The following is a 12,049-nucleotide window of genomic DNA, read 5'->3' as shown; positions in this document are numbered from 1 at the left end:
AATGGGCAAGTTTTAACCCGTCTTTCTCTCCAACCAAAAAGCTGCAGCTTGAATGAACTAAAGTGACTTTTATATTTCCATCGGACAACACATTATCCCCTAGACAACGATAGAGCTATTCCTTATCAATTACTATTATACCTGCGCTTTTAAATTTAGTATTGACGACGTATATTATCTGTATGTTTGCATTGATATTATTTTTGTGTATTTTTATCAATAAATACTGTTAAAAATAGTACCATCAGACCTCAACGGACCTCCCTATCTTTGCTGGTAAGTGACCCAGTTACGGGGTACATAACAGTTGTATTCCTGATACTTGTACATTTTCCTTTCTTTGTTTTGTAGATTGGGTTGATGATACATTTGTAGATTGACATACTTCTTGCCAAGACCTTACCTTCAAATTTTTCTGAAAGATCAGAGCCTACCCAGTCAGATGGGCTGAGTATAGCTTCACCTCAAGTCAATGCTTTTGGGACTACTACCCTCAAAAGGACTGGATGGCCTAAAGTCACTGTTTCTTAATCTACAAGTTACCAAAGATCCTCAGCGTGACAGACTGTGAAAATGTCACACGGCCTTCTTCCTCCTTTGGCCAGTTAGTCACAGAACTTCCCCAAGTAGCTTCTGGAAGGAGAAATGAAATGTTTTGCCATGCACCAAGCAGTGGCCTGGATTGGAGGGTCATTTTGGAAGTGTGTTCTTGGTCCTTCACGTCATTAACATGAAACCCTATAGCAACTGCAATTAGAGAAATTCTTGCATAATTTTCTGTAATTGTTACCTTTCTTTCTGCCTCTGTGCCACTGTCTCATGAATTCAAAGGAAAGGTAACATTTTGGGAATTGGGTATTTTGTGAAAAGCAACAAAATTTATTTCCTTTTGAATTATGGCTTAGAATTTGATTTGGAGTAAAAACAGATTTTTTTTTTTCTGGCTCCAATTTATTAATGATGTCATCCACCCAGCTCTTTACTTTTAAAACACCTTTCTCCATGTTTTGTGGTTTAGTCATACTGACTTCTTCGTTTTTAGGAGTACTTCATATTATCAAGTGAGTATATGACTTTAACAGAAAGTGAAATATCTGATCTTAAATAGAAAATTCTGTTTGTACCAGGTCTTTTTCTTAAAATAAACATACACGTACAGAATTTATGCTGCTCATTTGTTTATCAGAATTGACTCCCATTAGAGCAGTGTTGTGGTTTTGCAGGGCACCTCTTACTTGTTCATTACTGGGCCAGATGTGGTAAAATCTGTTACAAACGAGGATGTGACTCAGGAAGACCTTGGTGGTGCAAAAACCCACACTGCAGTTTCAGGTGAGATGATTTTTAGAAAGTAGAATGTGTATTAAATGATCAATATTTTGCATTTGAAATGTGCTGGTTGAACTTATTTAATTTCTGCATTGGGATTGTTATTTATTTACCCCTTTGAGTATTGATCATTTTATGGAAATTTGTGTTTGAAGAATCTGTTCAAATTTTACTTCATTTGAATTTATATACTGATTAAGATTTAGTGCATAGTTATTCACTTTAGGAATTAACTGCAGTGGCACAAAATAACTTGCTCTAGAATTTGCAAGAGGAAGATGTAACTCTGTTTCAATTATGTTCTATCACTTATTTTCAGGAAGGGGGTAAATTCAACTACTGACTTGAGCAGAGTGGGGTCCTTGAACTCTAGGATTGAGGATGAAATATTTATAAAGATGCCAAATATTTGGTGTATTTGCACAATACTGCAAATCAATGTTTTCTAATGTAATTTTCTAATCTAAAAATGTAATTATTTTTTGGAACTTGAGGAACAAATTAAAAGGTATGTGACTTATTTGCAGGGTGCTGTATAAAGGGTTTTTCGATCATACCCAATAACTGTATCCATTAATCATGTTAGAAAACACTTCAGTAAGAGAAAGCAGTCTGTTCTCTTCAGTCCCCATCATACTGTCATAAAGAACATTATAGCACAGTCCACACAAAATGCTGGTAGAACACAGCAGGCCAGGCAGCATCAATAGGGAGAAGCACTGTCGACATTTTGGGCCGAGACCCTGATTCACTTTGGACCCTTCACTTCAGGACTCCAAAGGGTCTTGGCCCGAAACGTTGACAGCGCTTCTCCCTATCGATGCTGCCTGCCCTGCTGTGTTCTACCAGCATTTTGTGTGTGTTGTTGTTTCAATTTCCAGCATCTGCAGATTTCCTCGTGTTTGCGCATTATAGCACAGTACTGGCCTTGGGCTCACAATATTGTGTCAGCCTTTTGTTCTACTCTAAGATCAATAAAAACTTTTCCCTCCAACATTGCCCTCCACTTCTCTATCATCCCTTCTGCCTGAGTTTCCTAAATGCCCCTAATGTATCTGCCTCTACCACCATCCTTAGCATTGAGTTCCACTCGCTCACTCAACAATTTTTTAAAGAAAAGCTTACCTAGATAGACTTTCCTCCCATCACCTTAAGATTATTCTCCCTTGTATTAGCCATTTCTGCCCTGAGAAAATGTCTCTTGCTATTCACTTGATCTATTTTTATCATAATTTTGTATACTTCTAGCAATGTCTGTCATCATTTTACACTCCAGAGAGAAAAGCCCTGGCTCACTCAATCTATCCTCACAAGATATGCCCTCTAATCCAGGCAGTATCTTGCTAAATCTCTGCACCCTCTCTAAAGATTTCACGTCCTTCCTACTGTATAATAATGCAACCAGGACTGAACACAGTATTCCAGGTTCTGAGTACAGTTATTATCAAAGTACATGTATGTCACCATATACAACCCTGAGATTCATATTCTTGCAGACATATTCAATAACTCCAATAACAATAATAGAATCAATAAAAGACCACACCCAACAGGGTAGACAATGTGTGCAAATACAAAAGAAAAAAACTGAATAAATAAGCAGTAAATATCGAGAACATGAGATGAGTCCTAGAAAGTGAGCCCATAGGTTGTGGAAACAGTTCAGGGATGGGGCATGTAGGTTGAGTGAAGTTACCCTCTTTGGTTCAAGAACTTGATGGTTGAGGGGTAATAACTGTTCCTGAACCTGGTGATGTGAGTCCTGAGGTGCCTGTGCCTTCTGCTGGTGGCAGCAGCAAGAAGAGAGCACGGCCTGGATGGTAGGGGTCCTGATGATAGATGTTGCTTTCTTACGACAACACTCCATGTAGATATGTTCAATGGTGGGGAGAGCTTTTCCTATGATTTATTAGGCCATCTCCACTACTGTTTTTGAGATTTTCTGTTCAAGGGCATTCCTTATGGTTTTTGAACTCAGTCCCCCGACTAATGAAGGCCAACACACCATTGTCTTCTTAACAATCCTTTTCAACTTGCATGGCAACCTTGAGAGATCTATGGACCTGGGACTCCAAATCCCTCTGTTTCTGCTCTTGCTTAGAATCCTGCTGTAACCCTGTGTTCTGCTTTCAAATTTGACCTTCCAAAGTGAATCACTTCATATTTTTCCAGATTGAACTCCATCTGCCAGTTCTCAGCCCAGTTCTGCATCCTTTCAATAGCTTACAATATCCCTTTACACTATCCACAACTCAACCAACTTTAATGTTATCTACAAACTTAACCTACTCTTCCACTTCCTCATCTAAGTCATTTATAATAATCACAAAGAGCAGGGGACTCGGGACAGATCCTTGCAGAACACCACTGGTCATTGACCTCCAGGCAGAATATGCTGCATTTTGAACCACCCTCTGCTTTCTAATGACATGTAAGTACTGTATCCACACAACCATGTTATCCTGGTTCCCATGCCCTGTCTTTTAAATTGGCCTACCTTGGAGAGCCTTATCACATGCCTTACTATGATCCATATGCACCACATCCACTATTTTGTCAATGTGCTCTGTCGCGTCCTCAGGGAATTCATTCAATCTGGTGAGGCATGAACTGCCATTCACAAAGCCATGTAGATTATTCCTAATCAGTCTATGATTCCTCAGATGCACATAAATCCCATCCAAGAATCTTCTCCAATAATTTGCCCACCACTGAAGTAAGGCTCATTAGTCCATAATTCCTGAGGTTATCCCTGAAGGTTCACCAGATTGATTCCTGGGATGGCAGGACTTTCATATGAAGAAAGACTGGATCGACTAGGCTTATACTCACTGGAATTTAGAAGATTGAGGGGGAATCTTATTGAAACGTATAAAATTCTAAAGGGATTGGACAGGCTAGATGCAGGAAGATTGTTTCCGATGTTGGGGAAGTCCAGAACGAGGGGTCACAGTTTAAGGATAAAGGGGAAGCCTTTTAGGACCGAGATGAGGAAAAACTTCTTCACACAGAGAGTAGTGAATCTGTGGAATTCTCTGCCACAGGAAACAGTTGAGGCAGTTCATTGGCTATATTTAAGAGGGAGTTAGATTTGGCCCTTGTGGCTAAAGGGATCAGGGGGTATGGAGAGAAAGCAGATACAGGGTTCTGAGTTGGATGATCAGCCATGATCATACTGAATGGCGGTGCAGGCTCGAAGGGCCGAATGGCCTACTCCTGCACCTATTTTCTATGTTTCTATGTTTCTACTGCCTTTCTTGAACAAAGGAATAACATTTCTCACCCTCCCATCATCCGTTACTACTTCTGCATTCAGTGGGGATGCTATGATCATTGCCAACAGTTCTTTCCTTGTTTCTTGTGGTAACCTGGGGTATATCCTGTATGGCAGCAGGGTCTTAACTATCCTAATGTTTTTCAAAAGTTTCAGTACGTCCTCTTAATGTTGAAATGTAATAACATCTTGGCCTCTTATGTTGTCCTCACAAACATTAAAGCCCCTCTCATTGGTGAGTACTGAAGAAAAGTATTAATTATGTATTCTCACCTATATCCTCCAAGCTAGACTCATTTTTTCTCTTCTATTCCTGATTGGTCCTACCCTCACTCTAGTAGGCCTACTCATGCCCCTTTGTAGCTCTCCAAAGTCCATTCTTCAGCTCTTTCCTCACTACCTTGTAATTCTCTAAGCTCTTCTTAACCTTTTTCCCAGGAGGAACCCTTGAAATAATTTTCAGATCTCAGGGAATCCATGCATAAAAATTAGTATATCTACAGCTCATGATACGTTAGTATGATCAGTAGGTATAATAATCCAAAAATAATTGTTAATGCTCTTTTGAGTAGAGAATGAACTTCAGCGAACCTTTCTTGACTTTATTAACAAAAGCTTTCCTCTGTTTTGAGATTCTAATTGCCACTTAAAATAATCAGCACTTTTACCTGTCATATGGCTGTGATTTGTAGTTAAGTGTCTTTTCAATTTTGCTGGAGCCATTGCTGCATTTGTAAATTGTTTGCCACAGACTAGGCACGATGAAATAAGACAATTTAGATCACCAGCACATGTTGATAAGTAGTTTTCATTGTAAAGATGGACTTTTTTTGTGTCTGTTGTTGCACTGGTGCAGTGAAATTATTCAGAAGAAATAAACACCGTCTACTATGCACTGCCATACTGGGCTGGGAGAACTCTTAACGAGATTGCTAATGGGGGTGCTTGATTACTACCTACCACTGCAAGCCTTAGCATCGCATGATGCATGAAGTTAAAAAAAAACGTTTTCTTTTTCATCACAATCTCTTGCAGAACCCTAGGGTTCCATTGAACCCCATTTAAGAATCCCTCCTATAGAGCCTTGTCTTGATCCTTGTTTCCTAAACCTTAAGTAAGTTTTTTGCTTCCACTTGACTAGATGTTCCACATCTCTTGTCAACCATTATTCCTTTACTCTACTGTCCTTACCCTGCCTAAATGAGACAAACCTATTGATAATCCCCATGCAAGTACTCCCTAAACAACCTCCACATTTCCATGGTGCATTCCATGCAGTACATCTGCTCCAGTTTATGCTCTCACATTCTTTCCTAATAGGGTAATTCCCCCACCCCTAATTAAATACTTTCCCATACTGTTTGCTCCAATCCCTTTCCAAGGCAGTGGTAAAGACAGGGAGTTGTGCAAGTTGTCTCCGAGATGCTTACCCATCAAAATATCTGACACTTGATACCAGATGGCCTCTCCTCTAGTCGGCCTGTCTACGTATTGTATCAGGAATCGTTCCTGGACACATATATCACATTCCATCCTTGTTGCAGGAATTATTGACCTAATGTCTTGGTGAAAAGGCAGATGTAAAAAAAATATGGGTAGAAATCTGGAAAATTTCTTTCTAACTCTCAAAGTTGGTGAAACTTTTCAGGATGGCTTTTCAATATCAAAGTGTAGTGGCAAAAGTAAAAAGGAAATCAGGGAAGCAAAAATATGGTACTGGTAAGTTAACACCAAAGAAAGCCTAAACACCATTTGGAAATATCTAGAGAGTGAAACAGTAAAATTTAATTATAAATCCAAAGGATTAATGTTTGTGGAAGTAGAAAGATAGGGTATGGTTATTAATATATACTTCTGTCACCACAAAAAACAATGAGTGATCCAGATATTGTAGATTAGGAGTTACAAAAAATGCTGCAGGTATTAAACAGTGAAAAATAATGTTAGACACATGAGCTTCTTTCTGTTTTCTTAATAACAGACCCAACTCGTTCTCCCTTATCACCACTCTCCTCCACCTGCCAGAATTGGTACTCGCCATTAACAACTCTTTCAGCTCCTTCCATTTCCTCTAGACCAAAGTTGTGGCCACAGGTACTTGTATGAGTGCCAGCTACGCCTACCTTTTGTTGGCTATGTGGAACTATCCATGATCCAAACCTACAACAAACACTGATTTCCCCTTCACACATTTATCCCAGCCACTATGCTAAGTGTTAGACCTCCTTCGACACTACTTCTCTCACTACTATTCAGGCTCTCAACAGACTTTCCAGGGAAGGCAGAACTTTACTGCTCTGGGTTGCTTATTGTAGCTGCTGCTCCCAGTGTGGCTTCCTCTACCTCAGTGAGATCTGACACAGATTGAGGGATCACTTTATTGAGCACCTTTGCTCTGTCTGCAGTAACAACCAGCATCTCCTAGTATCCAACCATTTTAATTTCATTTCCCATTCTCACACTGATGGGAAGTGGAATTGAAGCCAGACATAAATTACAGGAGCAAAACCTCATACATGCAATGCTGTTGCAGGAAAGTAGCATCCATCATCAGGAACATGTCTTCCCCCCCCCCCTCCCCCCCACCGCCCCTGCCCTCTCAGGACATGCTCTCTTCTTGCTGAAGGTACAAGAGCCACAGGACTCGCACCACCAGGTCAGAAACAGTTATTACCCCTCAACCATCAAGCTCTTGAACCAAAAGAGGTAACTTCACTCAACTTCATTTGCCCCATTATTGAACTGTTCCCACTTTTAAGGACTCTCCAACTCATGTTCTTGATATTTATTGCTTATTTATTTGTTTTTTTATATGCACATTGTTGTTTTCTGCACTCTGGTTGAATAGTTGGGTGGTCTTTCATTGATTCTGTTCTGGTTATTATTCTATAAATTCTTGAGTATGTCCACAATAAAATGAAACTTAGGGTTGTATATGGTGACATATGTACTTTGATAATTAAAATTTACTTTAAACTTTATTCTTTCTTCATAGTCTCCAATCTGACAGAACCAACACTGATTTATCTAACTTCAGTAACAACTCCTGTCTGTCCCCACCCTCTCTTTCTCTTTCCCCTCCCTTCCTTCACAATCTGCCCATCACCTACCTACCTTCCCTGTTTTCCACCTTCTTTCTTTTATTCCATAGTCTACTGTCCTCTCCTATCAGATTCCTTCTTCATCAGTGTTTTTGCCTCTTCCACCCATAACCTCTCAGCTTCTCTTAATCATTCCCTTTTCTCCCCCTCACCTGCATTCACTATCACCTGCCAACTCGTGCTCCGCCTTCTCCCAGCTTCTGATACTGGGTATTCCCTGCCTTCTTTCCTGGTGTCAGTCCATACTTTGACTGTTCATTACCCTCCATAGATGTTGCCAGACCCGAGTTTCTCCCGCATTTTGTGTTAGTTGCAAGAAATAATATTAAGCAATTCAGTATCTTTAAAGATAGATAAAGCAATAAGATCAGATGAAATGTTAATGGAAAGCAAGGGAAGAAAATGGCTAAGACTCTGACCTTTTTTCAATCCAGTCTGGCTCGGGCACTGGATGTCTGTTATTGTTTTGCATTTCAAAAAAAAGTGAAAGCAAGCAAGTATGACAGCATAGTGGTTAGTGTAACAGTATCATTGCGCTTGCTGGCAATCTGGATTCAATTCCCACCACTCTCTATAAGAAGTTTTCACCACTTGGGTTTACTCTGGGTGCTCCAGTTTCCTCCCATGTACCAAAGGCTTGCAGGTTGGTAGGTTAATTTGTCACATTGGTATAATTGGGTGGCACCAGCTCGTTAGGCTGGAAGGGCTGTATCTCTAAAATAAAATAAAATTATAAAATCAGCCAACTTCATCTCAGTAATGGGCATTTACTGGGAGAAAAATTGAGAGGAAAGTATAAAGCAGATACACGCTTGTAATTATCACTCCCAATGCCTACACTTATATCAGCAAAGAAGATTTTAAAGAGCAAAGAAAATGATGCTGGTAGCTGTATTCCAAGCAGGTGAAAATCCATCGACAATTTATTGCCTGGGGACATTTAAGTCAATTCTTAGTGTGCTGCAAGTGCTGAACTACTGAATTCATCTTCTGCCATACAGAATAACAGGTATTTTATAAAGGACCCTGAAGGAACATTAAATAATTTGATTAAATTAGAAAAAGCATTGCATTTTCTAGAAAAGAATCTGCAGATGCTGAAAATTTTAAATGAAAACACAAAATGCTGCACATAATGCATGTCAAAGCATCTATAGAGAGAAACATGACAGTTCATTGACCTGAAATGTTAATTTTGTTTCTCAATCTCCAGATGCTACCTGACCTGAATATCTCCAGCATTTTCTGTGTTGTCTAGAAAACATCTTGATGATGTTCCTGAAGATATACTTTCTAAGTGAGCACAGCAGTTTTCCAATATTTCATCTTAATCATTACTTAAATTAAAACTATGGTCCCACTTTTTCCTGGACTTGTCTTTCTACGATTTACAAAAAATCAGAACCATATTACCATCTATTCAGTTAGCGAAACAACCCATAACAGTAAACAGTAAATAAACAAATGAACCAGAGACTTGCATTGCTCATGTTGAAGGATCTTCAGGTTGGTACTGTTTACTCCTTAAGTCTAGTCTTTTAACTTTATTTATATACAGTTGTAAGAAAAAGTTTATGAACCCTTTGCATTTAATCTGGTTTTCTGCATTAATTACCCAAAAAATGTGGTCTGATCTTCATCTAAGACACAATAATAGACTAACACAATCTGCCTAAACTAATAACACACAAGCAATTATAATTTGCATGTCTTTATTGCACGTTTAATTATTCACAATCCAGGCTGGAAAAAGTGTGTGAACCCTTGTATTTAATAACTGGTAGAACCTCCTTTAGCAGCAATAATCTCCAAACATTTCCTATAGCTGCTGATCAGACTTTCACAATGGCGAGGAGGAAGTTTAGACTTTTCCTCCATTAAAAAAATGTTTCAATTCATCAATATCTCTGAGATTCCTTGCACGAACAGCCTCTTCAGGTCATGCCACAGCTTCTCAATTGGGTTAAGGTCTGGGCTCTGACTTGACCATTCCAAAACACAATTTTTTTTCTTTTTAAACTATTCTGTTGCTGATGTATTCTTGTGATTTCGATCATTGTCTTGATGCATCATCCAACTTCTGTTAAGCTTCAAGTGATAGACAGCCATCTTGACAGTCTCCAGTAAAAGGTCTTGTTACAATTTTGAACTCATTGTTCCCTGAACAATTGTAAGCTGTCCAGGCCCTGAGGCAACAACATGGCCCCAAATCATGATACTCCTTCACCATGCTTCACAGTTGGGATGAGGTTTTGGTGTTGGTATGGAGTGCCCTATTTCCTCCAAAGACAGCAGTGTGCATTTCTGCCAGGAAGGTCAAATTTTGTCTCATCTGTCCACAGAACATTGTCCCAGAAGTGTTGTAGAACGTCTAGGTAGTTTTTGCTTTTTTTGGAGAGCAGTGGCTTTCTCAGTGGTGTTCTTCAATGAACACCCTGAAAGGAGTATTTTTCTTTTAGTGCACACATGAACATTGACCTTAGCAAGTTCTAGAGATTTATGCAGGTCTTTTGCTGTTACCCTTGGGATCTTTTTCACCTCCTTCAACATTACACGTTGTACTCTTGGTGTGATCCTTGCAGAATGACTAGTCCTATTGAGATTAGCAACAGCAGTGAATTTCCTCTGCTTATAGACTATTTCTCCTACTGTAGATTGATTTGCACAGGTCTTTAGAAATGCTTTTGTAGCCTTTTCCAACTTTGTGCATCTCTACAATTCTTCTTCTAAGGTCCTCTGAAAATTGTTTTGATAGAGGCATTGTGCATGCAATCAGATCACCTCTAAAATCCATACCTCCGATCTCATCACATTGATTGGAACACCTGACTCCAAATAGCTTTTGTTGAAGGCGTCACCCTAGCCTGTGTTTATTTAAAAGATGTACAGTACTCTGTATTGCTGAGAAGAGGTACAATTAAATGTTTGTGTGTTATTAGTTTAGGCAGCTGTGTTTGTTTATTATTGGATAAAGATCAGACCACATTTTATGAATAATTAATGCAGAAAAACAGATAATTGAAAAGGATTCACAAACTTTGGCAACTATATAAGAGTGATAATATTTAATATTAAATTGTCTCATCAGTTAAACAATTAAAATCTTTGAGCTTAATAAATACAAATTACTAAAACACCTAAACTTTAAACCTGCTTCTACATAACTAAAAGCATTTAAGCAAAAATTATAGTAGGGAAAATTGAACTTTACTTTGGTTTGAATCTCTCACAGCAATTTCTTGCCTTTCAAGAAAATAGACTATTGTCCCTGGTCGAGGTCTGGGATGGTGCAAGTTTATTTTTCTGACAGGATCCTGGGAAACGAAGGTGAAGAGATATATGGATCAGGAGACTAGAACATGCAAGGAAGCAAAGGTTCATGTTGGTCCAGAGGATGGGGAATTTTACTAGAAGCAGTAGCAAAAGTTAATGAGAGAGAAAATTGATCATAAGGAAAAACAGATAAATGTATCAAAACAACCAGCAAAATCTGCTATGGGTTTATAAAAAGGAAGGGGTAGCTAATGTGTAACTGGGGACCTGAGGAAGCAAGTCTGGGACTTGATGATGGACAATGATAAAATGGCTGATGAGTTTATATCAATACTTACCTGCATCAGTCTTCATTAGGGACACTGTCACAGCTCAAAGATTTCTTATGGGCTAGTTTCAGATCGTATGGAAGAGCATATTAATAGCGATTGTAATAAGACTGAAAGCAAACAAGTCTTCATGTCTTGATAGTCTGCATCTAAAGGTTTTATAGGATGTGATTGCAGCAATGGTGGTGCCATTGTATGCAGTTTTTCAAAACCTCACCAAGTGGAATGGAGAGCCACAAAAGCTATTCCATAGTTCCACTGTTTACTAATAAACTGGGTAATTATAGGCCTCTTAGCTTCTGTTGTTGGCAAGACACTGGACTTTATAATCAAGGAAGAAATTGCTTGTCATTGAGAGATCCTTACTGTAATCAAGTCACATCATTGTATGAAAGGTGAATTGTATTTGATCATTGAGGATGTAACAAACAAAGTTGATGAGAGGAACCAGTAGATGTAATGTATTTGAAATTTTTGAAGGCATTTGATAGGGGGCTATGATATGGGGGGGGGGGTATTAGCATGGATTGAATCTTAGAAATCCCATAGCAGATATTAGGATAAGCAGATCTTTTGTAGGTTGGAAATTCTTGGGCACCAATTTATTTATATTTATTTATTTATGATTTGAAGAAGGATAAAGGGTAGAAATTTGCTAATGAAATTAAACAAAACTGGGTGGAAGGACATGTGGCAGTTAAGGGTATTAGGACTCTGCAATAGGATATAAATGGGCTGACTGA

At 38.9% G+C, this 12,049-nt stretch overlaps 1 protein-coding gene across 2 annotated transcripts in view; it reads left to right on the top strand.

Moving 5' to 3' along the window:
* Window positions 1-12,049, top strand: part of pccb (propionyl-CoA carboxylase subunit beta) — a 76,621-nt gene that overhangs the window by 40,972 nt on the left and 23,600 nt on the right. For both annotated transcript variants that reach the window (XM_059948898.1, XM_059948889.1), the window contains exon 7: window positions 1,224-1,332. In XM_059948898.1, coding sequence (XP_059804881.1) covers window positions 1,224-1,332 — 109 coding nt within the window. The remainder of the gene's footprint in view (window positions 1-1,223; window positions 1,333-12,049) is intronic.

Source organism: Hypanus sabinus, chromosome 2, assembly GCF_030144855.1.
Source record: "Hypanus sabinus isolate sHypSab1 chromosome 2, sHypSab1.hap1, whole genome shotgun sequence".
Lineage (NCBI taxonomy): Eukaryota > Metazoa > Chordata > Chondrichthyes > Myliobatiformes > Dasyatidae > Hypanus > Hypanus sabinus.
This window is presented reverse-complemented; position numbering and strand designations above follow the sequence as displayed.